The sequence below is a fragment of the Camelina sativa genome, chromosome 15 (genome assembly GCF_030686135.1).
Source record: "Camelina sativa cultivar CO46 ecotype springtype chromosome 15, ASM3068613v1".
In the NCBI taxonomy this organism is placed as follows: Eukaryota; Viridiplantae; Streptophyta; class Magnoliopsida; order Brassicales; family Brassicaceae; genus Camelina; species Camelina sativa.
In genome coordinates this window covers 4,782,604-4,809,197 of record NC_141894.1, presented here as the reverse complement: position 1 = coordinate 4,809,197, position 26,594 = coordinate 4,782,604, and the positions used below count along the sequence as shown (strand labels likewise).

The 26,594-nt window shown below is 40.1% G+C and overlaps 4 protein-coding genes, 2 long non-coding RNA genes and 2 pseudogenes across 13 annotated transcripts; 5 read left to right on the top strand and 3 right to left on the bottom strand.

Annotated features, from left to right (window-relative positions):
* The first annotated feature begins 202 nt into the window (after nt 1-202).
* On the top strand, nt 203-3,001 carry LOC147926282 (uncharacterized). Its single transcript, XM_087489174.1, has 7 exons — nt 203-352; nt 587-696; nt 1,112-1,177; nt 1,350-1,582; nt 1,628-1,680; nt 1,839-2,366; nt 2,447-3,001. The coding sequence occupies exons 1-7, from the start codon at nt 203-205 to the stop codon at nt 2,999-3,001; spliced, it is 1,695 nt and encodes a 564-aa protein (XP_087345300.1).
* Nucleotides 3,002-3,551: 550 nt separating this feature from the next.
* LOC147926281 (uncharacterized) lies at nt 3,552-5,867 on the top strand. Of its 3 annotated transcripts, XM_087487752.1 has the most exons (4): nt 3,552-5,024; nt 5,115-5,160; nt 5,437-5,631; nt 5,728-5,867. In XM_087487752.1, the coding sequence occupies exon 1, from the start codon at nt 3,904-3,906 to the stop codon at nt 4,720-4,722; it is 819 nt and encodes a 272-aa protein (XP_087343878.1). In that variant the 5' UTR covers nt 3,552-3,903; the 3' UTR covers nt 4,723-5,024; nt 5,115-5,160; nt 5,437-5,631; nt 5,728-5,867. The 3 variants fall into 3 exon arrangements, with proteins under 3 accessions (XP_087343878.1, XP_087343879.1, XP_087343877.1); XM_087487753.1 differs by lacking the exon at nt 5,728-5,867 and having other exon boundaries at nt 5,274-5,631; XM_087487751.1 differs by lacking the exon at nt 5,728-5,867 and having other exon boundaries at nt 3,669-5,024.
* On the top strand, nt 5,742-7,469 carry LOC104745349 (rho GTPase-activating protein 4-like; annotated as a pseudogene). The gene is made up of 5 exons (XR_015581893.1): nt 5,742-5,871; nt 6,068-6,188; nt 6,255-6,370; nt 6,469-6,699; nt 6,855-7,469. The product of XR_015581893.1 is annotated as a rho GTPase-activating protein 4-like (transcript).
* Nucleotides 7,470-7,535: 66 nt separating this feature from the next.
* On the bottom strand, nt 7,536-10,146 carry LOC104745350 (salicylate/benzoate carboxyl methyltransferase). 2 transcript variants are annotated; one of them, XM_087487743.1, is made up of 5 exons: nt 9,934-10,146; nt 9,692-9,797; nt 8,693-9,088; nt 8,337-8,597; nt 7,536-8,212 (listed from the first exon to the last, which is right to left on the bottom strand). In XM_087487743.1, exons 1-5 carry the CDS (start codon nt 9,975-9,977, stop codon nt 7,826-7,828), a joined length of 1,194 nt encoding a protein of 397 aa, XP_087343869.1. In that variant the 5' UTR covers nt 9,978-10,146; the 3' UTR covers nt 7,536-7,825. The 2 variants fall into 2 exon arrangements, with proteins under 2 accessions (XP_087343869.1, XP_010464857.2); XM_010466555.2 differs by having other exon boundaries at nt 7,536-8,179.
* Nucleotides 10,147-18,045: 7,899 nt separating this feature from the next.
* On the bottom strand, nt 18,046-20,231 carry LOC104745351 (uncharacterized). Of its 3 annotated transcripts, none has more exons than XR_015581483.1 (4): nt 20,000-20,231; nt 19,414-19,600; nt 19,095-19,176; nt 18,046-18,861 (listed from the first exon to the last, which is right to left on the bottom strand). It is a non-coding gene; the product is annotated as an uncharacterized LOC104745351 (long non-coding RNA). The 3 variants fall into 3 exon arrangements; XR_760744.3 differs by having other exon boundaries at nt 18,046-18,250; XR_015581482.1 differs by having other exon boundaries at nt 18,046-18,246.
* Nucleotides 19,011-19,769, top strand: LOC147926280 (uncharacterized). Its single transcript, XR_015581484.1, has 2 exons — nt 19,011-19,214; nt 19,327-19,769. It is a non-coding gene; the product is annotated as an uncharacterized LOC147926280 (long non-coding RNA).
* A 1,200-nt stretch (nt 20,232-21,431) lies between the features above and the next one.
* On the top strand, nt 21,432-23,462 carry LOC104745352 (rho GTPase-activating protein 4-like; annotated as a pseudogene). Its single transcript, XR_015582599.1, has 5 exons — nt 21,432-21,715; nt 22,234-22,252; nt 22,330-22,449; nt 22,538-22,749; nt 22,824-23,462. The product of XR_015582599.1 is annotated as a rho GTPase-activating protein 4-like (transcript).
* Nucleotides 23,435-26,135, bottom strand: LOC104745353 (salicylate/benzoate carboxyl methyltransferase-like). Its single transcript, XM_087487750.1, has 5 exons — nt 25,770-26,135; nt 25,441-25,546; nt 24,579-24,971; nt 24,207-24,464; nt 23,435-23,669 (listed from the first exon to the last, which is right to left on the bottom strand). The coding sequence occupies exons 1-5, from the start codon at nt 25,805-25,807 to the stop codon at nt 23,604-23,606; spliced, it is 861 nt and encodes a 286-aa protein (XP_087343876.1). The 5' UTR covers nt 25,808-26,135; the 3' UTR covers nt 23,435-23,603.
* Nucleotides 26,136-26,594: the final 459 nt, after the last annotated feature.

Genomic DNA, 26,594 nt, shown 5'->3' with positions numbered 1-26,594 from the left:
AAGGTAAACTTCTCTTCTCTCTCTCTCTTCTCTTATTTTTTTTTTGCTTGGTCCATGTCGCGCTCTTTACGCTAATGCCGCCGTCGAAGGACTTGCTTCCGCCCGTCTCTTATCCCTGTTTGTGAAGGCTCCGCCGTCGTGTTCCTAGCAGCCGCCGGATCCAGCCGAGACCGTGAGGCGTCTCGGTCGCGCCATCCTTGCTATGGCACCTTCGTCTCGACGCGTCTTCTCTCAACGTCTCTTTCCTTCTTGTACTGAAGGGCTTGGCACCACCGTACTCAGGACGCGCAAACCACACTATTCTGCCGAATTGTGGCTACTAGCGCGCCATGTGCTAAGATCTTCCGTGGAGGTGCGCGTGACGCTGGATCGCGCGGGTTGAGGCCTTGAGACGCGCGGAGGTTGAAGGTGCGCTGATCTTGAGGCGGTGGTGCGCGGAGACTGAGGGTTCGTAGATCTTGGCGAGATCATGCGGGTTGAAACGTGGTAGCGCGCATTGACGCGGAGGCTTGTCCACTCATGGTGCGGCTTAGTAAGAGGCTCGAAGCTTATTGGCGCGTCAGCTTTTCCACGTTGTGATGTGTAGACCTCGATGGGATGGCGTACTGGCGCGAGGGTTGACGCGGAGGCTCACAAAACAGTCAAGGCGTGCCAAGGCGTGGCAATGGTGACGGATGCGTGGTTCTTGGCGCCATGGTTCGTACTGGATTATTTTGAGGTGTAGAGCTCATCGAAAACTTCTCGTACCGGCGTGATGGTGGTGCCGCGCGTGATCGATGTGGTTTCTCGCAGGTGTGACTCTCTCTTAGGGCGTCGTAGATACGGGGCGCCTTGCAATGGCATCTCGTCGGTGCAGTTTCCTTAGGTCATGGATTCGTTGAGAGCTTGTAACGAGTATTGGCGTGGAGCAGCTTGATACGAGGCGTGGAACGACTTGATACGAGGCGTGGAACGACTTGATACGAGGCATGGAACAGCTTAATACGAGGCGTGGAGCTTGGTCCTAGGCATGGTGTTGGTGGCTCGCTATGCTGTATTCCGTATTCATGGCGTTTACGATGAAGTTTGACGCACGATCATCACTGATTGATTAGTTGATTGGTTTTGCAAGGTCTCGCGCCATGGCTTCAGGAGACGATATCTTTGGTGAAGTTCCAAAGGAGTTAGGAGATGACCAGTGAGCGCTTTAGACGAACCGAAGTGGCCTGTTTCCTTTGGATAACCCGAGCTCAAGTTTGATTCCCCGACCTTCAGGCCAACGACGTGGAATGCGGTCAGACTCTCGATTATGGGAGCCGGGACATTGCATTTTTGAAACTATCGATTTTGATTATCCAGAATGCGGTCAGACTCTCGATTATGGGAGCCCAGGAAGGCGTCAAGATCGATCACAAAATTTTCGAGCTAGTCACCTCCTTTAAACTTGACAACACGGGGTTGTGCAGTGCTTGTTCCAGGCCAGGCTTCAAGATTTCGCGTGGCCACAAAACTCATGTTCACGATTGGCAGAGCAAGTTCTTCTTCGTGGAAGTGAATAAGCTCTTCGTCGAGGATCCGTCCATGCCTTTCTCCTCCGCCTGTCGTCTATTGCTTTTGTCTGCTAACCATTTATGTTTTATACTTGCAGGTGCTCCTTCGTCTCCAGCTGCGTGTGCTCCTGACCTTCGCAATAGCGTTGTGGTACTTCTAGGGAGTGGGAATTTGTGGTAGCCTAACATTCTTTCTCATTTCAAGACTTGTAAGTCTCGATCCTCGTTTCTTCTTGTTTCGAGACTTATGCATATTTTTGCCTATCTTACTATATTGCTCGTTCTGCAGGTTCTCTGATTGGTTTCCAGATGGGATATAACGAGATTCCGTGCTACGCTGATTTGTTTGATGCAGATGAAGCGCCAACTGTTGTGACCGAGCTTCATGCGCATGATGCTAAGGTTAATGCTGAGATTGTCGTCGAGGAGCGTGGGACAGGCGAGGTGCCTATTTCCCAGAGTGAAGCTACGCGTAGAGCTCATTCTGCTAGGGTCATTGAGGCTCGTGCTGTGACGAAGATTTCGTCGGCACCTCGCGGGAGTGCTCCAGCCTCATCTTATGGTGGCAAACGTTCCCGGAAAAGGACCTCACGCACCAGTGCCCGGAGTGACGCAGGAGCGAGTTATAGGCGCCACCACCCTTTGCAGGATGGTGGTGAAGACGTCGATCAGTCGTTCTCCTTTTGCTACGAAAATAAGGACCAAATGTTCTGCAACGACAGGCGAGCTTGCGCGGACCTTGCCAGCAAAATCCTTGGTGACTTTGTTCCGCTTTCGACGCCTAGCGATCTAGCTTGCGCGTCCACGTATGAGGATTGGGCTCATCGTCAATTTCAGGTTTTCATCCGTTTCTTCAATTTATTCTGATTGGAATATCACTTGTTGACACAACCAGATCGTCTTCCTTATGCTTTCAGGGGATGAGCTGCATGAACCGTCTCGTTGGTGACTATGAGGATAAGGTGAGGGCGGCTAAGAGAGAAGCTGCTTTGGCTCAAACCGCTCTCGCTCAATTTGAGCGATCGAGCAAGGAGAACTTAGCGTTACTGGAGGTGAAGGTCAAGGAGATGACGGCTTCGATAAAGCAGACCAAGTCAAAGCTTGCTTCCGAGACGGCACGGCTGAGGAAGGCGCGCGATGAGCATGGTGAGGAGGAACGCGCGAAGGCTGCTGTCGAGATTGAGGGTCATCGTGCGCGTATCGATCGTCTTAGCAGACATGTACTTGCGTCTCGCGCCAGGATGCCTGACTTGCTTAGTCTCAGCCAGGTGAAAGGTACTAGGGAATGCCTTCAAACGATGATCAACAAGGGCATCTCCATTCCTGAGGAGAAAATGGTGCGTCTTGCTGCTAGCCAGGCAGAGTATCAGGCGAAAGTTAACAGGATCGTGGTGCCTCCGCTCCTTGATGGTGATCTTGAGTCCTTCCCGAAGTTTGCTGTCGGAAACGCTGACAAGACTACTAATGAGTGATCAGTCTATGTTGTATTCTCGCTTGTTGTTTTTGTTTTTATTATGGATTGTGTCGTTGTTGCAGATTTGGTCGACTTCATGAACTTTGTTATTTGAACCTCTATTGATCGTTTGCATTATTTTCGTGCGAGTGTTGATCATTGTCAATTTTTGTCGCTTTATCTTTGCGATGAAGGCGCGACGACTTTGTCGGTTACATGACATATTTTGCAGTGCAGGACGTCTCCTGGCTTACCCTGGATATGTTTTTTCCCGAAACGCCGAGAGTAGACAAGACGTGCGAGTTGGAAACTTTGGCTTATTCACTCTGCTCTCTGCTAGCTCTCTGCGAGTTTGGGCTCGACTTAAAAATTCTTACCGAAGCAAGGCTGTGGATTTTTTCACCGCTACTGCGGAGCGCTTGCGAGTATGGACTCAACTTTGATTCTTTACGAAAGTAAAATATGAATTATTTCACCACGACATTCATGCGGAATGTGTTAAGAGATGTGCACCTGGCCAGGGCGTCAGCATAAGAATCGACTGATTGCTCAGGAGTGTTTCCTTGTGAAACTTTATTTTTCATGTTATAGATGTGCTTCATGGGAGGCTGCCTACGTACGTATCCCAAAATGGATCAAACCATTCGTAGTTCATATTACATAGGAGTGCTCGGTAATATGAGCGATTTTTTTTTAAAGCGGCTTAGTAATAATATCGCTTGAGGTTAACATAGTTCCATGACCGGGAGACTAGCGTGCCATCCAGTTTGACTAGCTGGTAGACTCCTGGTTTGACGACCTTTAAGATTAAGTAAGGACCTCCTAATACGCGCCGAGCTTTCCAATTCTTCTCAGCCGTGTTCTTGTATACTTTGCGGAGGACTAAATCACCCTCGGCAAAGTGATGACACCAAGGATCGCATGTTTTTCAATGACGGGCGCCATCACGCTACTCGTCAAGACCTATGCGCCATCGTCCCATCACGCCATCACGCCATCATGCCAACATCTACGCGTCAAGACCTATGCGTCATCACGCCAACATCTATGCGTCAAGACCTATGCGCCATCACGCCATCACGCCATCACGCCATCACGCCAACATCTACGCGTCAAGACCTATGTGCCATCACGCCATCACACCATCACGCCAACATCTACGCGTTAAGACCTATGCGCCATCACGCCATCACGCCAACATCTACGCATCAAGACCTATGCGCCATCACGCCAACATCTACGCGTCAGGACCTATGCGCCCTCACGCCAACATCTACGCGTCAAGACCTATATGCCATCACGCCAACATCTACGCGTCAAGACCTATGCGCCATCGTCCCATCACGCCATCACGCCAACATCTATGCGTCAAGACCTATGCGCCATCACGCCAACATTTACGCGTCGAGACCTATGCGCCATCGCGAGCCTCAACAGCGAGACATCGTATGCGCCACCACATCGCACACGCCTTCAAACTCGGATCCGCAACCAAAGTCAGATCCGTCGTGCTCCTCGCCTTATCCAGATCCACGCGCGCCCACCAAACATCGCCGCCGGAAAACCCCTTTCGCGTTTCCCCTCACGACGGCAATCAAAACCGGCGCGTCACCATTCTCTCGACCTGCGCGCCCTCCACTGCATACGCGCCACGATTGCGCGTCCTGGCCGGAACAAATCACTACGCTGAGCCTGCGCGCCATCGCGTCTCCGGCTATTGGCTCCCCTCGCCGTCTTTAACCGAAGCACTAATTCAACAAATATATGTGGTTCGATTCGTATACAGGCGATTTTGGAGCTGATGAGGAGCAGTGTCATCTCTCGCAAATGCAGCGAAGCCTCTCAATGGATTTGCCTTCACTGATTCCTCTGCAACTTCCGTCTCGGATGATGATGAAGACGAAAGAAGTGTCTGCGACAACGTCGTCGGCGAAGAGAAATGGCGAGCGGAAGCAGAAGTCGAGAGAGCTCTGCAAGCACTTCGAGAACTCATAATCTTCCCTTTTCGCTACCCTCTCGAAGCTCGACCGCTTGGTCTCAAAGTACACATCAACACCTCTGTTTAGATTCATAGCTTCTGTATTTTGTTTTTCAATTGGTTTGATTAGCTTTGCTTTTACTCATCATTGCAGTGGCCTAGAGGATTGCTTCTCTACGGTCCTCCTGGAAACCGGCAAGGTAAAACCTTTATTTCAAGCTTGAAATTTTCATTGTGCGTTGGGTTCTTCAAAGTTCTCAACTTCGATCTTACATAAGCTAATTCGCTCGTATTGCAATTTTGATTACTGTAGACAAGCTTGGTCCGTGATGTTGTCTAGGAATGTGATGCACATTTGATTGTCTTGATGTACTTTTGTGTTGTAGCTTCTGTATGATTTATGGTCTATAGGAATAGGCTAAAGCTAAGTTTTGTGTGTATGATTTATGGTCTTTGTGTGTCAATGCTCTGTCCAGTCCTCATTCTGTACATCGTGCACATGCTGGTGAAAGCGAGAAGGTTTTAAGGGAAGCTTTTGTCGAGGCTTCTTCTCACGCATTTTCAGACAAGCCCTCTGTGATTTTTATCGATGAAATCGACGTTCTTTCTAATTTTGATCTTGGTTAATTTGGATTAACGCATCATCATCATCAACAAAAAGCCTCTCAATGGTATCTGTCTCATTTCTTTTGATATACATCAGATTCTAATAGATGATTCTCTCGCCCTGAGCTTGTATAATTATAGTTTCCTAATGTTTTATGAAGAGGATCTTTGTTCTATGGAGATTGGTGTTCCCACTGATGTTAAACATGTCTTGTCGCTCATGTCACCTTTGATCGTCTCCATGGCTTCCTTGGCTGGCCTGTTGAGTTTGAACCTGAAGTCCCCAGACGAGCTCCTAGTGCAAGGTTCGCTTTTTTCTATTTGTCTCTTATCAACTTTTTATTTGGTGTTCTTGAATCTAATTCTCATTTTTTCGATGAGATTGGTTGAAATTTCTTACAATGTGCATGGTTAGTCAACGCTTTGAGTAAGTAGAGTAGATAGATAGTTTTACTCCTTTGTTCGAACAGAAGCTGATTAGGACTGTATTTGTAAACGCAGTGCTACCGGGTTTAGAGTCTCTACCGAGTCAATGCAGCTATCTTATGATACTAGAGGGAACATCGTGCCTACAACACTTTTGATGATGCAGAGTCACTTGTACAGTAGAGGTGGATTGCGGGTGCGTGTATATCTGCATCTTTTAATTAAATGCAAAAGATTTATTTGCTTCGTTTGTTGTATATAGGTTGAAGGAACTTTCAGGATTAATGGTGAGGATGCTCAAGAGGAGTACATAAGAGAAGAGTTGAATAAAGGTGTTATTCCTGATCACATGTCCACTGCCTAGCATGTCTCATTAAGGTAAAAACCCATAAACTTCCCAACGATCATGTTGTTTCTTTTTCCTGATTGTCTTTTACCCTTTTTCTTGAATTCTTGAATTATGGTTTTTCTTCTAGGCTTGGTTTAGGGAACTTCCGAGTGGTGTTTTGGATTCGCTCTCACCAGAGCAAGTAATGGAGTCTGAGAGTGAAGATCAGTGTGTGGACCTCGTAAGGCTTCTTCCCTCAACTGAAGCTTCTTTGTTAGATTGGGCTATCAATCTAATGGCTGATGTTGTCGAGATGGAACAACTTAACAAGATGAATGCTCGAAACATTGCAATGGTTTTTGCACCTAACATGACTCAGGTTAGTGTTTTGAATGTATCTCTTAAGACTGTTTATGTGTACGTTTTTGGTAAATGAAATCAGTCAAACTGCAGATGTTGGATCCATTGACGGCTCTCAGTTATGAACTTTCTTAAAACACTTATTGGTAAATGACATCATCAGTCAAATTGCAGATGTTGCATCCATTGACGGCTCTCATGTATGCTGTGCAAGTTATTAACTTTCTGAAAACGCTTATTGTGAAGACGCTTAAAGACCGGAAAGAATCTCGAGATAGGTTGGTTCCTGCCTCAAATCCAAGTCCTCGTTACCATAATGGTGATCAGAGCAGCAGAGACAACTGTTCCATCTCATGAAAGCTAACAAGGAAGAAGCTTTAGACAACTCTGAGGCCGAGATGAAAGACAAAGAAGTATCGTATCAGAAGTGTCTGCAGATGAAGAAGAAGAATCTCTAGCATCTCCAGAACTTGTTGCCATAAAGTCTTCTCAGGTGAAAATCTGTAACAATGGAGGTTATGGACAGAAACACAATGATTGGGAGGATCAGAGGAAGAAGACTCCAGCGACCATTTCTAAAGCGAGTAGTATTGTGGGACGCGTGAATTACAGAGTTAGCTATTCGAAGCTTGGCGATGAAGAAAGTTGAATAGTTGATGCTTTTGGATTTTTTTGTTTTGGGTTTTGTGGGATGTATGGATGCTTTTAAATTTTGATGATGGTTGCTTGTGTACCAAGAAAATGCTACGTTTCTGCTAATAATGTCAACAAAATCAGTTTCTGCTTCTCTTCCTAAGGTTTTATCTTGAAGAATCTGCAACTTTTGCAGGAATATCATCATCTACTATTATCTAATTTAGTTGTAAACAAATTTATTGAAGGAAACAAAAAGATCTTAAAATCGACCAGCACATTACATACAGTATAACAAATTTACAATCACACTCTTCTTCGTTACGTTGAGTGGCAGGTCTTGGAATTTAAACTTATTGAAGGAAACAAATTAACAAGAGTAAATACAAACAATTACACTCTGTTTCCCAAGACTAGGCATCACATCTTTACATTGAGTGGCAGGTCTTTGAATTTATTGAAGGAAACAAATTAACAACAGTAGAAACAAATAATTACATCCCACAAGTTGATTATTTCTTAATCAACGAAAGGACATGACTGACAGACGTTTTGTTCCTGCAGTTGGCATGCTGAGTCACATGGTGTGCATACTTATCAAACAAGGTATCGATGATGTCTTCTCCAAAATGTGCAGTGAGCATTGGTTCACTAACCGCTCTTATACAATTGGCTTCATTTTGTCCTGCTTCATGCTCATCTTCTTCGTTGTAGTCGCAGTTACTATAGCCAAGATCGAATCCATGTGCCTCCAATTCATTGATTTCAAAAGAGCCCTCGTTTCGTATCACTTCTTTGAGTTCATGTACGTTCGGATCATAAAACGGCATGTTGAACGTATCCAGCTTTGATTCACTGACATGGCCCTGTTTTATATGAAGATTGGGATGATTGTGGCCCTAAATTTGATTAATAATAGATTGTGTATTGTATATGTCCATGCTCTCAGTAAATACCTGAGACCATACTTGCATCTATTTAAAATGTTTGACCAGTAAAAATAAAATATTTGATTTGATGTACCTCGAAAACTAAGTCACGGAGAGATTTTGATAGCAATGTCCAAAAATGACAACAATCTCTATACAATGGATCCTTAAGATGAGTGTTTCTTCCGATAAAGTTTAGAACCATACGTCCATTAGAGACAATTTCTTCAGAACGTAATTTTAGAAACATCGTGAAATCTTTTTGGAATTGATTCAAGTAAGCCTTGTATGCACTTTTAGGACTTGAACTTGTTATGTACACATTCCCCACATTATTCTCAAGTTTCTCTGGAACCTTCAAACACACAATTACCTCATATAAATATCAAATATCAGTTGATATTTTATACAAAGAAACTTGTTATAACAAAGTCTTGTATTTTAAAGTACCTTAGAGAGCCAATGGAGAGCGTAAGAGGAATGTATCAAATGGAGGCTGTTGCGAGAGAAGAGCCTTGAATAGAAGGAACCTGGAGCTCCATAGACGAAACACGATGCTAATTTGTTTTTGATCTTCTTATTGAAGAAAGGTATGGACTTGAATGTCATGTTGAAATCGTTTTCCGGAAGATCGTTGAGACAACAATCGATTTCTGGCGGGTTTTCGTTCACATGTTGGCACAACACATTAATGGTGTTGATGATCTCAGAGACAGCCAAAAACGTGTTTTCTCCTGAAGAACAACCCAATTCAGCAACTTTGATGTACGTTGGAAAGTCTAAGTTCATCATCATTTCTTCTGTGTTCTTTACCAAGACTGGTTTGGCCATCGATAAAACTCTTCTCTACAAACCAAAAAAGAAAACACGTATCAAAATTATAATAATCTCGATAATCTGTTTATGATGGACGATCTTCGTCTATGAGAAACTTGAATGAAAGTAAATGAACTCAAACTAGTTATGTACGTATCGGAAACTAGTGTACATGCATGTCTCATTCTTTATAAGTAACATATTAGTGATATAAACAAAACCGTTACAAGAGGACCTTTTATAGTCCTAGAAACGTCATCTAATTATCTCTTTTTTTTTTGGCTGAGGCAGAGCCGTCACTAATAGAACACAAGACTTTGATTTATATTGATTGTTTTTTGTTTACATTATTTTTCCTGCTTCATGCATAATATATATATTGTTACAATATATTTATTTTATAAAATTGAGTTTTGTTACAATTCGTATTTACAAAACAAATATAAGTATGCAAGTTCTTGAATATAGATGTAGTTTAATTTAATAATTAGGTGACATATAAACATTTAGCTAATGTTTTAGGTTTTATAACTTTATCAAAATGCAATATTGAAAAAAAAAATCATTTTTATCATCAAATAGTATTGATAAATATATTGGTTAAAACGAAGAAAAAAGAAGTTATTGAAGAACCTGAAGACGAGAATTGGCGGAGTAACTGTTGGCTCCATCTCCACCACTCATACGTAGAGCTTTCACAAACGCATATTCATCAAGATCACAGTTATCATCAATATAGCTGCATCGAGATATACATATATCATTACATATAAAACTGCATGCATATATATTTTTAACGAGCTAAATCAAAGTAAATTATACATGTATATGTGTGTGTGTGTGTTTTGTATTAATAATGAATTGGAGAGACGAACCTCAAGGAAGGTAAGGTGTCGATGAATCTTGGATCCATTTTCATTATTGTACTAATTGATGATAAGATTTAGAAGAGAAATATCAGAAGATGTTTGTGTATCGAGGAAGCACTACACACTCTTCAATTTTATAGAGAGGTCGATGGAACTTAATCAATTACGTAGCACATTATATAAATCACATGAAACATGCCAAGTGACTGCAAAGTCGTTGCTCTTAATACCCAAAACAATATAATTAATATTGATTGTTGGATATGAGTTTTGCCCCCAACATTTACAAAAGCCCAAGCAGAAGATCTCAGGAAGTTTTGGATTTGAAGTCTTGGATTTGACCCAACAGGCCGCAAGGGCAAAATCGTCATTTTATAGAGACAGAAGAAACCCTAGGTCAATGGTCCACTATAAATACCTGAAGTCATTGTCACGTCAGACGATCCATTTTTGGGCAATTAGAGAGAGAAGAGCAATTACCTTCGTATTAACTGCGCTTAACTCCTTAATTTTCATTTTCTGTAAACATTTCTGTTAAATTCTACGTTAAATAAAAGGACCAGATCCGATTCATCCCATTTATATTCTTATCATTTATATTGTTGATTTCCTACATCAATAATTTGGCGCCCACCATGGGAAAGATTTCGACGAGGTCGTATGTGCGAGACCGAGCGAGATCGTGTGTGAATGAGGTTGCGTATGCGAGACATGGCGAGGTGGATCGTGTTTGCGGGTCGCGGCGATATGGTGCGGTGGATGTAATCGCGGTAACCTCAGGAATGGCGTTGTGAAGATTTGTTCCGATGTATCACGGAGACGTGAAGGCATAGCGCGTTAGTGCGCAAGTCTCGATTCGGGGCGTTTGGCGTGATGCTACGAGCGTTCCGCGGAACGACTTGTTGAATAAGTTCATATTTTGACGTTTTGCAAGCTTGAGACTCTTGGTGGCGAGATTGCGATCATAGCGGACAATGATCTCGGTGGCGTTATCAAGAATTTGCGTACGTGACTTATGGCGAGATCAGGAGTCTTCGTACGAGACTAAGGCGTGCTTGATCCGGCGTGATGGGGGAGCTCGCAGGTCCAGATGCCGGGGCGTGTTAGGATCGGTGATGACGGCGCCATTGCCTCTCTCGTAAAGTCTTGAAGTAGAGATGATTCGCGTGGTAGTTGAAGGCAAGTTCGCCAGTTTGGTTGGCGTACTGATTGCGACGAACTCGAGACTTACGATGTCGAGATTATAGCGAGGTCGTGACCGGGGCGACATCAAAGTTTGGCGAGGTCGAGAGATCGAGGTTTTTGGTACTGAGGCAGCGAGCTACGGATTTTGGGGGCGAGGTCAAGATTCCCGTTGGCGATATCGAGATTCTCTGAGGCGAAGTGGCGAGGTAGCATATGTGACGAGACAGATGACAGTGAGCACGGTGGCGAGGTCGCGCTCGTAGCAAAGCGAGGTCGGCGAGATGGTGAGGTCAAGACCTTAGCGAGGTCGAAATTGCTGCGAGGTCGAGCTGGAATTTGGTGATGGCGAGGTGGACGTCGTACGGGAGTTGCGTATGAGATGGCAGGTTTAAGTGATTCGAACTTTGGCTGTGCGTACGAGGGTTAGCGAGTTCGAAGCTCATATACGAGATTTCTGCGTATGAGACTTTGACAAGTTCAAGTTTTTAACGTTGTCGTGTCTTGGCAAGATCAGATCGGCGTGGTCACCACTTGCGGAGAAACTGATGAGCTCATACGGGTCGAGATGTGAGCCAGACAGGACAGTGCACTGCGGAAAGTGATGCAGTACAATTTGCGGGAAGCTGTAATTCAGTTGTGATTGAATAATACGGTGTTTCTGATGTGGTTTTATCGCTCGAATACTAACCGGTTGCTTGGTTGGCTTTGCAAGGTCTCGCGCAATGGCTTATGGAGATGATGTCTTCGGTGATGTTCCGGTAAAGCTTGGAGACGATCAGTTACGAGCGCTAGAGAGAGGTTTTGACGAAACTTGACCGAGCTGTCCTTCCTAGTGGGAGCCGTCAGAAGGAGGAGGTGTCGTGACAGATCTTATGGATTTGACGAAAGAAGATGTTCGTGAGCTCGAAGTAATGTTCACTACGGATAACCAAGACCTCAGTCTGATTACCCTTCCTCCAGGTCAGCGTCGCGGGAAGGTTATCCCATACGGAGAGCGCACTGGATCGGAGGATGCTCCTACGTCTCTGGTCGCCGGCCTAGCTGTTGGTGATGAAATTTCGAGATGTCGCACAGATCGTACGGAAAATAGGGAACACATTTCCAGCGACACAGGAAGTACTTTATGCGATGAGAGTTCCATAGCCCGCGTCCTTGATCTCTTCCGAATGCCAAACGATTTGAAGTTTGTGTTACCGAGTGTAGACGTACGCACATGGGACTGCCCAGCAGGTCACCTCTGCGTTTACGTTGATTATTTTACCGACTGCGGCCTGTAGTTTCCAAACCTGGAATTGAAGTTCCAAGCAGGAGGACAGGTCGTGTCGGGATCTTCGACCGAAGTGTCCATTATTTCTACGTAGAAAAATCGTCTCCACCAATCGTGAATATGACTCTTCTGGCTGTGCATGATCGTGAGACCGGCCGCACAACAAGCACATCATAGCCCCAAACTATCACGCGTAAATCGAGTGAGCAGCTCGAAGAGGTCTGCACTCATCTTGATGTCCATATGCTTGCCAATTATCGTAAGCCCAACCGCGTTACGGATAGTGGAGATCGACAGCTGCGAAAATGCAATCTTCCGTTGCGCACAATAACTCGTCAAAATTTTTGGGATTGGAAACCACATGCCGCATTTGTTAAAATAATCAACGTAAACGCAGAGATGACATGCTGGGCAGTCCCACGGGCGTGCGTCTACACTCGGTAACACGAATTTCAGGTTGTTTGGCATTCGGAAGAGATCAAGGACGTGGGCTATGGAACTCTCATCGCATAAGGTACTTCTTGTGTCGCGGGAAATACGTTCCCTATTTTCCGTATGATCTCAGCGACGTCTCGGAATTCCATCACCAACAGCTAGGCCGGCAACAAGAGACCTAGGAGCATCCTCTGATCCAGTGCGCTCTCCGTACGGGAGAGCCTTCCCGCGGCGCGACCTGGAGGAAGGGTAATCAGACTGAGGTCCTTGTTATCCGTAGAGAACATTACTTCGAGCTCACGAACATCTTCTTCCGTCAAATCCGCAAGATCTGTCACGATACCTCCTCTTTCTGACGGCTCCCACCAGGAAGGACAGCTCGATCCAGTTTCATCAAAACCTCTCTCTAGCGCTCGAAACTGATCATCTCCAAGCTATTCTGGAACATCACCGAAGACATCATCCCCATAAGCCATTGCACGAGACCTTGCAAAACCAACCAAGCAACCGGTCAACCACGCCGTATTATTCAATCACAACCGAATTACAGCTTCCCGCAAATTGTACTGCATCACTTTCCGCAGCGCACTGTCCTGTCTGGCTCACATCTCAACTCGTATGAGCTCGTCAGTTTCTCCGCAAGTGGTGACCACGCCGATCTGATCTCGCCAAGACACGACAACGTTACAAACTTGAACTTGTCAAAGTCTCATACGCAGCAATCTCGTATATGAGCTTCGAACTCGCCAACCCTCGTACGCACAGCCAAAGTTCGAATCACTTAAACATGCCATCTCGTACGCAGCTCCCGAACGACGTCCACCTCGCCATCACCGAATTCCAGCTCGACCTCGCAGCAATTTCGACCTCGCTAAGGTCTTGACCTCACCATCTCGCCGACTTCGCTTTGCTACGAGCGCGACCTCGCCACTGTGCTCACTGTCATCTGTCTCGTCACGTATGCCACCTCGCCACTTCGCCTCAGAGAATCTCGATATCACCAACGGAAATCTTGACCTTGCCCCCGAAATCCGGAGCTCGCCGCCTCAGCACCAAAGGCCTCGATCTCTCGACCTCGCCAAACTTTGATGTCGCCACGGTTACAAGCTTGCCCTATCACGACATCACCAAGCCTCGAGCTCTTCAAGCTTCAAACACGACCTAACCCTCGCGTCGAGCATCTCGTCATCTCGTTCCCCGCAACCCTCTTAGCGTCTCGCATCCCAACGGCGAGCTCGTCACAGCCGCATCACCCGTGCTCCATCTTTTCCGACGCCTACAAGACTCGAGCGGCAGTTGGATCAGGACGCCTCACGGTCCTGATCTGTGGGCGAAGCACGGCGGCGTCCTGGCAGCGCGGCGGCGCGGCCTGACCGAGACGCCTCATGGTCTCGGCCAGGGTTGACAGTCACTACGTCTCGACGCGGCTCCGTTCGGTAATAAAGGAGCACCGAGAGAAGCGACACCGACCGGAGAACTAACGGGTGGTTGACGGCAACAGAAGAGCAAGGCGAGAGGGAGCTGCGACCGGCGATAGAGACCAATGCCCGGCGAGAAAGCTTTGGACAGCGACAAGAAAGCATGCTCGGCGGAATCAAGGTTCACACAGCCACAAAAATCTAAAGTAAAAAGAAGATAAGGGAGAGAGATAGAAAGAAGTTTACCTTTTGGAGAGAAGAAGAAAGTTAGAAGAAAAAATTAGGTCAAGGTAACATATTTATATGGGGGATCAGCGCGTTGACCGAGGTAAAAAGAAAAACCCTAGTTTTGAAGCTGTCTCTACTTCTCGCGCCTCGGGAACGTGCAGAATATAAAAGACTCCCGTTTAAAGCCCAATGGACCTCGAAAAACGTGCGTAACGTACTGTTCATCCCGGAAACTCTCGGATACCTCGAAAAACGTGTGGAACTTACTATTCATCCTAAAACCCTCCGGCAGGTGTCAAAACTCCTGAAATCTTCTGTTCTTCCCGCAAGACGGCCCTGCGAGATGTGGTGTTGGACCCGACGGGCTCAAGCAAGCCATCGCACATCAGACTAGGGGGGACCATTGTTGGATATGGGCTTTGCCCCCAACATTTACGGAAGCCCAAGCAGAAGATCTCAGGAAGTTTTGGGTCTGAAGTCTTGGATTTGGCCCAACAAGACGCAGGGGCAAAATCGTCATTTTACAGAGATAGAAAAAACCCTAGGTCAATGGCCCAATATAAATATCTGATGTCATTGTCATGTCAGAAGATCCATTTTTTGGGCAATTAGAGAGAGAAAAACAATTATTTTCATATTCACTGCGCTTAACTCCTTAATTGTCATTTTCTGTAAACTCTTCTGTTAAATTCTACGTTAAATTAAAGTACCAGATCCGATTCATCCCATTTATATTCTTATCATTTAAATTGTCGATTTCCTACATCAACATTGATCTTGAAATTATGTTATGTTATTGACTTTTGGTTAATTTCTGTTTACAACTGAAATGCGCCATAACATTTGGATCTTAGATTCAATCTTCATAAACGAACTAAGCAAGAAATAAAAGATATGTAATTTATATTGCATGGTTTAATTTTAATGTGAGAGTTATGTGTATTTTTCTGTATATTTCATCAAAGCCAATGATACAAAAAGTGAGTTATAAGATCAATAATCATTAATTCATTACAACTGGTTTTGTGTTAAAATCTCATTATCTAAGTATATAACAATAACCTAAATAAGAAATACAAACTTTAAAGTAAAAATATACGTGCAGAAAATTCTTTAAATAGTCTTGATGAGCTCTCTTAATTAAAATATGATTTTCTAATTATGTTAATTAGGTCCGAGACAAACAAAAATAACAACATTGAAAAAAGTTTAACTTACGGGACATATGTATATGACCCATAAATGACAAAACAAACAGAAATTATATTATTATTGTTGTTGGTGTTCATGTTGTAACGAAAAAAGGCCAAGCAAAAAAAACGTAATCGAAGAGAAAACCTAGTCGAAGAAACCACTTGGGGAGGAGAAGATTCAAGATACATTTTACATGTCAAATAAGTAATTAAGAGTATTTAAAGTATATTAAAGACCAACAGTATTAATTAAGTGTGTGCTATCCTGACGAGTGACGAAGATTATTTTAATCAAATCGTGTGAAGATAATCTCCATTAGCAACATCAAAATGTTGTGAAATGATAACTACTGTTTATATAACTCAGATATTTTCTCCAACAAAGAACGAATAGTAATTGCATCCTTAAAATATGTGGACGCGCGATGCTTTGTCCCGTATGCAATCCCTGTGCCACCTAAATTTTAGAGCATGTGTAGTGAAAGAGACTCTCAAATCATGTTGGCAACAAAAATCTTATTTAAATATATTTTGGTTAATTTGTCACGTTTTTAATTTAGAAATTGACAAGCATAATGAATCAATAATTCAATACGTTTCAAATTTCCCCGTACGAAAAAGATTCCATTATAAAGTTTAATCCTTGTTTTTTAAGACTGGACCAGAGATCGAGTGGAAAATATTCATCGTCGGACATCACCCAACGGGACGAAGTGGGTGATGGGAAAATACCGGTTCATACTTCTTACTATGCTTTTTAATTAGTCAAAGATTTGTTTCAACAACACGAAGAAATTGAAATCTTGTCCTCCGACTTAGAGCACCTTCAGTAGTGTAGAGACTTAAGTGGATTTTATTATATATATTTAAATTTTGTTTTGTTTTCAAAAATAATAAGTAATAAAGTGACATTGGTGGGAGAGTATTTAATGGAGTTCTAAGTTTCTCAAATGATCTCTTTCTCCAATTGTTTTTTTTTTTTTTTATCTGTTAATATAAATGGATGAGATACGATCGAATCTCCATCCCACTAATGGATGTGCTCTTATAAGAGATAAGAATTCCCAATGCACGTTTAGATACTTCGATGTTGTATCTAAGAGACAAGAATGTCAAACATGAAACAGTAAGAGAATATGCATAGAGAAAATAATGGAAAAATGCTATTTCACCATAGATTACTGACTGAATGGGACATTATTATCAATGGCGAGTGGGAACCACGGGGATATGATAATGTCGGCCGCATCTATATATATGTTACGGTGTTTAAGAAAAAAACAAACTGACTACAAAAAAAACTAGATGTGGTATTACTGTATTAGTGTTATTTCTGTGGATAAGACTTGTTTTAGTAGATATTTTTTTAAGTTATATGGATTGGTTTTGGCTAGCGATCCGATATCAGCGTATACTAATGAATTTCTACTCTTAACGGTTTGATTAGAATCCTGATTGTAACGTAAAACATACTAAACAAGATATTAAAATTGATTTTCGATCGATGAAATGTTTCTGCACATCCGCTAACGAAAACAAAGTGTAATTTTTGGGTTAGTTGTTCAATCGGTTCGAGGAAAACAAAGTGTATACTAGGGTTTCTTCCGCTAGTCTCAAATAAATTAAGTGTGTGCTGACGAAGATTCGTTTAATCAAACCGTGTGAGAGCTAAAGGTAATCTCCATTAGCAACATCAAAACTCGATATGGTAATGGTAATGCATGTATGCAGGGTGGCGATAGACATGTGCAACAAATACATTTGCACTGGGATTATGCCAAATTTACATGTATTTTAAAGCCCAAAAAAAAAAAATTAAACAAATTTATATGTAATTAAGATCCATTTTAGAAAAATTGAACAGGGACCGTGACCATTTTTTATATTTTTACATCGGCCCATGTATGGTCGGTCTTATAATATGCACTGGGCGATGATGCTTTAATTTGTCACATACTAGATGTTAAATGTTCCAATATGCCTCGTAATATTAAAATCATGAGGAAATACAAATTAAAGACTTTATAAAGATAACATTATAATTAGAAAACATGTTATATGCGTTATGGAGTATGATCTAATTAAACTTTTAACAAAAGAGGATTAGTTAACAGATATCGGATAATGAGAAGAAAATAAAATATATCTTGGGACTAATCCAGACACATATAAAGGAAATGTGGTAAGAGCGGATCACTCGTCACTTAGCCAAATTTGCACAGTTTATCTTCAGATAAAAATACCTAAATCCTGCTGTCGTAAATAATCTCTATTATATTATTTAAGCAACCCTATAAACAAATAACCCTATATTATGTAAAATATTACACAAAATGCCATTGTATATTAATACCAATTATAATAACCAAATAATATAAATACCAGATAATAATTAAACAAATTAATCGTAATTATATTAAATAAATCGTATTTTAGTTACAAATTACAAACAGTATTACCAATTACAAACATTAATGTAATAGTAAGATAACATCATGGAAGTAAATGAAAAAACGTAGATAAGCAACCCTCCATGGAACAGCTTCAAGCTCAGCTTCATTAGACTCGCATTTAGTGAAGATCCATTGCCAAGCTTCCTTCCATAATCAATAACCCATACGACAAAAGTATTAATTATTTTGTTGAAACATAATGCTATTGAACACCACAAGTGATATATAGCATAAGCATTTCAGATAAGAGCTAACATGATTTAACACAGTGTAACATGATATAACATAATTATGATTTATATACTTATATAGCATAAGCAACTCAAAAGTATTTTATATCTTGATCCCATTTCTACCATCAAACCAATTGATGCTAATGAACACCACAAGTGATATATAGCATACAAATTACATGAGTGTATGATATGATATGATATGATGTATGCATAAATATGAGATCTAGCATAATTTTATCTGAATAGTCGTAACAATAACATAGTCTACATGGATTATTCTGATGATGGTAACAAACGAAATCAAAGCAGATATCAAAATCCCACCAAAATAGAGTTCTTCAAACGTAAACAAGAACCTGAACTAAAAAATCAGAATACAATCCCGCAACTACACAACTAAGATTCTCATTTCAACAATAACAGTCAATTGAATCCATTCCCGTAGATTTGTTTCACGCGTTAGCAACAATAACAATATCCTTGCGTTGCTATCATTCCGCTAAAAACTGATTCGCAACCCTAAAAATATCCAGCAGTATCTCATCAAAATCGCAAAATAAGATATTGTTAACAATATATGCTTAAACACTTATCACTTTAAGTGAAAGGTAACCTAAAAGCTACTTCATTCTCTATATAAACAGACTATTAGCAATATTCTACAATCCATCATCACAAACATGCGACCAGCTATCCTATTATTTTAAGCAAAAGAGTTTCTCAAAGTGAATGGTCTTATGGCTATGATTTACCTTGCTGATGTGAAACCTTACAAAACCATCTGGCGAGTTCAAGTCAAGGTCCTACACATCTGCGAACACTTCACTGCCCAATCTGGAGAAACAATGGAGATGGTGTTAGCTGACCACAAAGTAAGTTTGTTTTAAACACACAAAGTATAATTGTTTATTCTATTATTTAATCACCATCGAACACACAATCTTTTAACGACTATGTTTGTTTTTGTTTTACTATCATAAACAGGGCACCAAGATTCATATGCTTCCATCAAGAAAGGGTCACTGAAAATTTCGGACAACTCAGGTAAGAGGCCAGTTCAGGGTTACTAACCATTCGTTTAATATGGGCTTTGTGAACAACACTCATGTAACCCCATGTGTTTCCATCTCTGATGATGTGTATCTCACATTGCCCGACTTTCAAAACATCATGGTGGTCGTAGTTTGAATCAAGGTCTCCTTATTAGCCACCATATCATAGAAGATAGAATCTTATGTTTAAAGCTCCTTTTGTAGATCTGTGAAGTACCAACACACCAAAACCCAAACGGCATATGTCATCATTACAAGAAACTAGAAAACCCCAAAAACGAATATGATTCTAATATTTACCTTCTTGGTTGCATTTGTGGAGCTAATTTCATGTATATATTGCGTTTATACAATAAGAAAACTACAATATACTCAATCTCTAGCAAATTATTAGAATCAGACATCGCTTAATACAGTTCGTATCAAATTTATCAATTTCACATATTTCCAATTGAAAATAAAAAACGAAAATTACAGATTGAAGCTCAATTCGTACTGAACATCTTTAAACTAATTCTTTCAAACATTACATCAGTAAGAAGATTGTCTACTAATTATGCCCAATTAATAAACTAACTTGACCTAATTATTGATCCGAAACATACCTCGATGTAGAATCCATCTTGCAATCTCTCATGTCCCAGCAGCGACGGGTTGATTCTCGCATATTTCAGGTTGGACTTTTTGAAAAAGAAATTGATGATTAGAAATATGAAGGTGAGATTTCGTCGAATTGCAGAGAGAAAGAAAAAGAAAAAACTATTACAGTATGTTTGTTTTGCTGGAAAAAAAACAAACGAAAAAAAATAATCTTAATCGACAAAAACATGAAGGGATGGATATTGGACTGGGCCGTTGACAATGGGCTAAAACATACTGAAAAATTATACTTATTGGCAACTTTAATTAAATCTATTATGCACTTTGTGAAAAATTAGGCGATGGCCGGTGAAAATCATACAAAGTAACCTTTATAAGTAAGAAATACATTACATGCTAATTCTAATATATACAGCTTCAATCATATATACTAATCTTTATATTGAAAAAACAATACTATTATAGGATACAAAACACACTATACAATACTATATTATATAAGATGTCAAATAATTATACTAATAGTTATAATCATAATAATCAACAAAAATAATAAATTGGTTATTTCCCCGCCCTACCAGCGTGGGTCATTATCTAGTATCATTGTTAATAGGGATATCAACAGGTACATTTCCGAACAGAAGAGTGTGTGTGGATCACGAAAATCTCATCTAAAATATCATTTCCTATTGGATGGCTGGTTTTTTCATAGCCACCGGCCAAACTGATTTTTTCATTAGATAGATTCTTTTTTTCTTTTTAAAGGTCTTTTTTTTTTTCATTTGAAGAGACAAAAGTGTCAGATACAATGAGTAGAGAGAGTTATTTTTTTACATTTTCGGTTTCTGAATGGGACTTTGGAACACTATTCGTACGTGTACCACTGGCCTTTGATGCATGTTTGACGACGATGTCGACATTAATTAAGTTTTAATAAATGGGTTTTATCATGCAATCCAGTGTCATCTGTATAACGATTTTCAATAACGGTTTAATCTGAATATAACTATCATCATCATCAACATACAATAATATTATCGCATATATATAAAATCCAATGGCTTAATATGTATTTTTTTCTTTTCTTGGTTTAAGAGACTTAAGTGTAATTGGTGCGCTCTTCTGTTCTGCTAAATAATATCAAGTGGACCAGAGACAGACAGAAGTGGAACAAAATTATTTTCGGTTTAGTTCGGTTTGAGGTTAAGTAAGTAAAACCGTTCGGTATTAAATATTTGGTTCGGTACGGTTCTTTTAAAGTATTCCCCGTCGGTTAGGTTAGGTTACATCTCCCTCCTTTACCGGCGGAGATACCTCGCCGTCGTTAGCCGAAGTACTAATTCAACAAATCTATGTGGTACGATTCGTATACAGGCGATTTTGGGATTCCACTTGTATTGATACTTTTCTTTGGGAGCTGATGAGAAGCAACGGCTGATGAGAAGCAATGTCATCTCTCGCAAATGCAGCGAAGCCTCTCAATGGAGAGAAGCGAGAAAAAGAGAGAGAGAAAGATTCGAGCTTTCGTCTGCATTGGAGATTCTTGTTTCTGCTATTAGAAGGTCTGTGATTGGTGGCTGTGTTGATGAAGAGGATCTTTGTTCTATGGAGATTGTTGTTCCCACTGATGTTAGACATGTCACCTTTGATCGTTTCCATGGCTTCCTTGGCTTGCCTGTTGAGTTTGAACCTGAAGTCCCCAGACGAGCTCCTAGTGCAAGGTTTGTTTTTTGGTCTCTTATCAAGTTTTGCATCAAAGATTATCGATTTTTCTGTATGTTTGGTGATTGAGGTTGTTGTTTAGAAGCTTAGGCAGTTGTGTGTGTGGTTTAAGTTTCTATACCCAGTAATTGCATTAATGTCTCTACCTTCGATTAATGTATCCCCTGACATCAATGATCCAAACGTTTTGAATCAAATCCCTTCTTTTCTATGAGTTTGGGTTAAATGTTTTTTATAGTAGGCGGCTTGTTAAGGATCTTGAGTGATGCAAATAGAGTAAGGACTTTTTGTGTGTATACAATTTCTTCATTTTGTATAGTCCTTGTCATTATAGGTACCAACTTCTTATGTGATGTTCTTGAATCTAATTCTCATTTTTTCGATGAGATTGGTTGAAATTTCTTACACTGTGCATGGTTAGTCAACGCTCTTGAGTGAGTAGATAGATAGTTTTACTCTTTTGTTCGAACAGAAGCTGATTAGGAACACCTCGCCTACAATACTTTTGATGATGCAGAGTCACTTGTTCAGTAGAGGTGGATTTCGGGTGCGTGTATATCTGCATCTTTTAATCAAATGCAAAAGATTTATTTGCTTTGTTTGTTGTATATAGGTTGAAGGAATTTTCAGGATTAATGGTGAGAATGCTCAAGAGGAGTACATAAGAGAAGAGTTGAATAAAGGTGTTATACCTGATAACATCGATGTCCACTGCCTAGCAAGTCTCATTAAGGTAAAAAACCTGTAAACTTCCCAACGATCATGTTGTTTCTTTTTCCTGATTGTCTTTTACTTTTTTTTTTTCTTGAATTTTGGTTTAGGGACTTCCGAGTGGTGTTCTGGATTCACTCTCACCAGAGCAAGTAATGGAGTTTGAGAGAGTGTGTGGACCTTGTAAAGATTCTTCCTTCAATTTGAAGATTCTTTGTTAGATTGGGCTATCAATCTAATGGCTGATGTTGTGGAGATGGAACAACTAAACAAGATGAATGCTCGCAACATTGCAATGGTTTTTGCACCTAACATGACTCAGGTTAGTGTTTTGAATGTATCTCTTAAGACTGTTTATGTGTACGTTTTTGGTAAATGAAATCAGTCAAACTGCAGATGTTGGATCCATTGACTGGCTCTCAGTTATGAACTTTCTTAAAACACTTATTGTGAAGACGCTTAAAGACCGGAAAGAATCTCGAGATAGGTTGGTTCCTGCCTTAAATCCAAGTCCTCGTTACCATAATGGTGATCAGAGCAGCAGAGAAACTGTTCCATCTCATGAAAGCTAACAAGGAAGAAGCTTTAGACAACTCTGAGGCCGAGATGAAAGACAAAGAAGTGTCTGCAGATGAAGAAGAAGAAGAATCTCTAGCATCTCCAGAACTTGTTGCCATAAAGTCTTCTCAGGTGAAAATCTGTGACAATGGAGTTTATGGACAGAAACACAATGATTGGGAGGATCAGAGGAAGAAGACTACAGCGACCATGTCTAAAGCGAGTAGTATTGTGGGACGCGTGAATTACAGAGTTGAGCTATTCGAAGCTTGGCGATGAAGAAAGGTGAATAGTTGTTGTTTTTGATCCAACTTTTGGATTTTCTTGTTTTGGGTTTTGTGGGATGGATGGATATGCTTCTCTTCCTAAGGTTTTATCTCGAAGAATCTGCAACTTTTGCAGGAATAGCGTCATTTATTATTACCAACTGTAGTTATAAACAACAGATCTGAAAATCGAATTTACAAATTACAATCAGAAGAAGATAGTACAAATTTACAATCACATTCTGTTTTCCAAGAGTAGCATCACATCGTTACATTGAGTGGCAGGTCTTGGAATTTATTGAAGGAAACAAATTAAAAACAGTATAAACAAACAAGAGAATTACATCGGTTGTCAAAAAAAAAAAAAAAAAAACAAGAGAATTACATCACAGATTGGGATGAGTCCCCTGACAAGCCCCTGTTTATATGACAAAGATTGGGATGAGTCTTGAATTCAACAAAATAATATTTTGGTCCTGAGTAGATACATATTATAAAAAATTTACTAATATATAGCTCACTTGGAACAAAACTAAATTGTTTGAAATTGAAACTATCAAAACTTATTTTTTTTTTGCTTTTTTTTACATACGAGCCTCTATTTAAAAACGAGTTTATATTTGCATCTTACAAACAAGAGTAACTAAAAAATCCATAAGTAAATTGGAGGATAAATGGTAAGAAGATTTTTTTTTTTTTTGGGTAAAAAAATGGTAAGGAGATTTTCATTAATGAATAAGTAATTATGTGTTTGCTACAGTATTTCCTTTGACTAATTTCTTGTTGTCTTTTTATGATTGTGGCCCTAATTTTGATAACTAAATACAGTACGGCGAAAGTTCCAAAAAACGGATTGTATTGGTTGTGTTCATGCTGTTAAATCCCTAAGACCATCATGAATGGACATATATTCGAAACGTTTGACCAAAAAAAAAAAAAATTTGATTTGATGTACCTCGAAGACTAGGTCACGGAGAGATTTTGATAGCAGTGTCCAAAAGTGACAACAATCTCTATATAATGGATCGCTAAGAGTTTTTCTTCCGATGAAGGTGAGAACCATATGTCCATTAGAGCCAATTTCTTCAGAACGTAACCTTAGAAACAGCGTGAAATCATTTTGGAACTGATTCAGGTAAGCATTGTATACACTCTCAGGACTCGAACTTGTTATGTACACATTCCCCTCATTATTCTCGAGTCTCTCAGGAACCTTTCAACACACAATTACATCATATAATTAGTTATCAAATATTCATGTTTTATATATACAAAGAAAGATGTTATCATGTTATAACAAAGTCTCTTTTATGTTTTAAGTACGTACCTTAGAGAGAAAATGGAGAGCGTAAGAGGAATGTATAAAATGGAGGCTGTTGCGAGAGAAGAGCCTGGAATAGAAAGAACCTGGAGCTCCATAGACAAAACACGGTGCTTTGTTTGTCATCTCCTTGTTGAACAAAGGTACAAACTTGAAGGTCGTGTTGAAATCGTTTTCCGGGAGATCGTTGAGACAACAATCGATTTCTGGTGGATTTTTGTTCACATGTTGGCACAACACATTAATGGTGTTAATGATCTCAGAGATAGCCACAAACGTGTTTTGTCCGGAAGAACAACCCAATTCAGCAACTTTGATGTACGTAGGAAAGTCTAAGTTCATCATCATTTCTTTTGTGTTTTTTACCAAGACTGGTTGGGCCATCGATAAAACTCTTCTCTACAAACCCAAAGAAGAGACAATATACTAGTTAGAAAATTTATGTAAGGAACTTAAATGAAGATCACTAAGAAATTAATTTTCTATAAAGTAAATGAACTCAAACTAGTTATGTGTAAATATATAATTACGTGTTGAAATTAAATAAACTAGTGTTTACGCATGCATACTCGAGTTCCGTATTAATTTTATCAAAATGATATATTGAAGAAAACATCTGTATCATCAAGTAATATTGAATCGCATGAGCACCATCGGGGAGGGCGGTGACTGTCGAATTCAAGTTTGTTTGCAGTCAGGTTACTTTCAAGATAAGATGATATGCAAAACAGTATTGCATTTAATTATGTAAACAAGTTTATTTTTCTTTTGAATATAATTTAATATTAGATTCAAAAAAAAATATATATATTGATAAATATTTTGGTTAAAAGAGAAAGAAAGAAAAGACGATATTGAAGCTAAGAACCTGAAGACGAGAATTGGCAGAGTAACTATTGGCTCCATCTCCACCACTCATACGTAGAGCTTTCACAAACGCATATTCATCATCACACTTCTTATCATCAATATAGCTGCATCGCCATATACATATATCGTTACGTACAAAACTGATATATATATATACATGTAACATCGCGATATACATATATTGTTACATACAAAGCTGCATATTTGAACAAACTAACTCAAAGTAAAATTATCTATGTATGTATGTCTATATGTGTGTGCGTGTTTGTTTGTGTGTATGTGTGTGTGTGTGTGTGTGTGTATTAACAAGGGGTTGGAGAGACGAACCTTAAGGAAGGTAAGGTGTCGATGAGCCTTGTATCCATTTTTGTTATGGTACTTGTTGGTGATAAGATTAGAGGAGATATGAAGATGTTTGTGTATCGAGGATGCACATCACACTCTTCAATTTATAGAGAGATGGAAATTTATTAAGGTACGTAGCACATTATACAATCACATGAAACATGCCCAGTGTAATAGTTGCAAAGTCGTTGCTCTTAATACCCTAATTTTAAACAAACAAACTCTATAGAATATTGATTCTGAAAGTATGTTATTTGTGTTATTATGTTATTGATTTTTGGTTAATCTCGGTTTACAATTGAAATACGCCATTTAAAAATGAGTGATGCGGAGAAAGATTTTGTATATAAAAAAGTTGAAAAGAAACTTGCGTTATATATAAAGGATGTGGTCCATCGACTCATCGCCGGTTGATTTTAAAGTATCCGAACACATGATATATATTTGATATTTCGTTCATCTAGTGTAAAAAGTGATATGATCACCTTATTAATTAGTGGTCCAAAAATGCTTAATCTCGTCAAGATAACTAAAAAATATTACTCTCTCCGTTTTATATTAAGTGTCATTTTTTACTGAGAATTTTGTTTCAAAATAAGTGTCACTTTGTATTTCCAATATAGATGTTTGATAAATTTTCTAATTTTATCCCTACTAATTTAATGTGTTGACCAATAGAAAAAATTGTATAATATATTAATAAGGGGTAAAAAAGAAAATTTAATGATTTTCTTAATATGTGTGAAAAATTCTAAAATGACACTTAATATGAAACAGTGTCATTTTAGGATTTTTCACACATATTAA

What these genes read in the sequence shown, in the direction of transcription:
- LOC147926282 (XM_087489174.1), top strand. Translation starts at nt 203, where the DNA reads ATGGCACCTTCGTCTCGACGCGTCTTCTCTCAACGTCTCTTTCCTTCT. An exon ending in AAGGAGTTAGGAGATGACCA is followed by an intron (nt 1,178 to 1,349) that starts GTGAGCGCTTTA and finishes GAATGCGGTCAG; the next exon opens with ACTCTCGATTATGGGAGCCC. An exon ending in GGGCTCATCGTCAATTTCAG is followed by an intron (nt 2,367 to 2,446) that starts GTTTTCATCCGT and finishes TTATGCTTTCAG; the next exon opens with GGGATGAGCTGCATGAACCG.
- LOC147926281 (XM_087487751.1), top strand. Translation starts at nt 3,948, where the DNA reads ATGCGCCATCGTCCCATCACGCCATCACGCCATCATGCCAACATCTAC.
- LOC104745350 (XM_087487743.1), bottom strand. Translation starts at nt 9,977, where the DNA reads ATGAAAATGGATCCAAGATTCATCGACACCTTACCTTCCTTGAG. An exon ending in CCGCCAATTCTCGTCTTCAG is followed by an intron (nt 9,089 to 9,691) that starts GTTCTTCAATAA and finishes TTTGGTTTGTAG; the next exon opens with AGAAGAGTTTTATCGATGGC. An exon ending in CTCTCCATTGGCTCTCTAAG is followed by an intron (nt 8,598 to 8,692) that starts GTACTTTAAAAT and finishes GTGTGTTTGAAG; the next exon opens with GTTCCAGAGAAACTTGAGAA.
- LOC104745353 (XM_087487750.1), bottom strand. Translation starts at nt 25,807, where the DNA reads ATGGATACAAGGCTCATCGACACCTTACCTTCCTTAAG. An exon ending in CTCTCCATTTTCTCTCTAAG is followed by an intron (nt 24,465 to 24,578) that starts GTACGTACTTAA and finishes GTGTGTTGAAAG; the next exon opens with GTTCCTGAGAGACTCGAGAA. An exon ending in TCCGTGACCTAGTCTTCGAG is followed by an intron (nt 23,670 to 24,206) that starts GTACATCAAATC and finishes TCATATAAACAG; the next exon opens with GGGCTTGTCAGGGGACTCAT.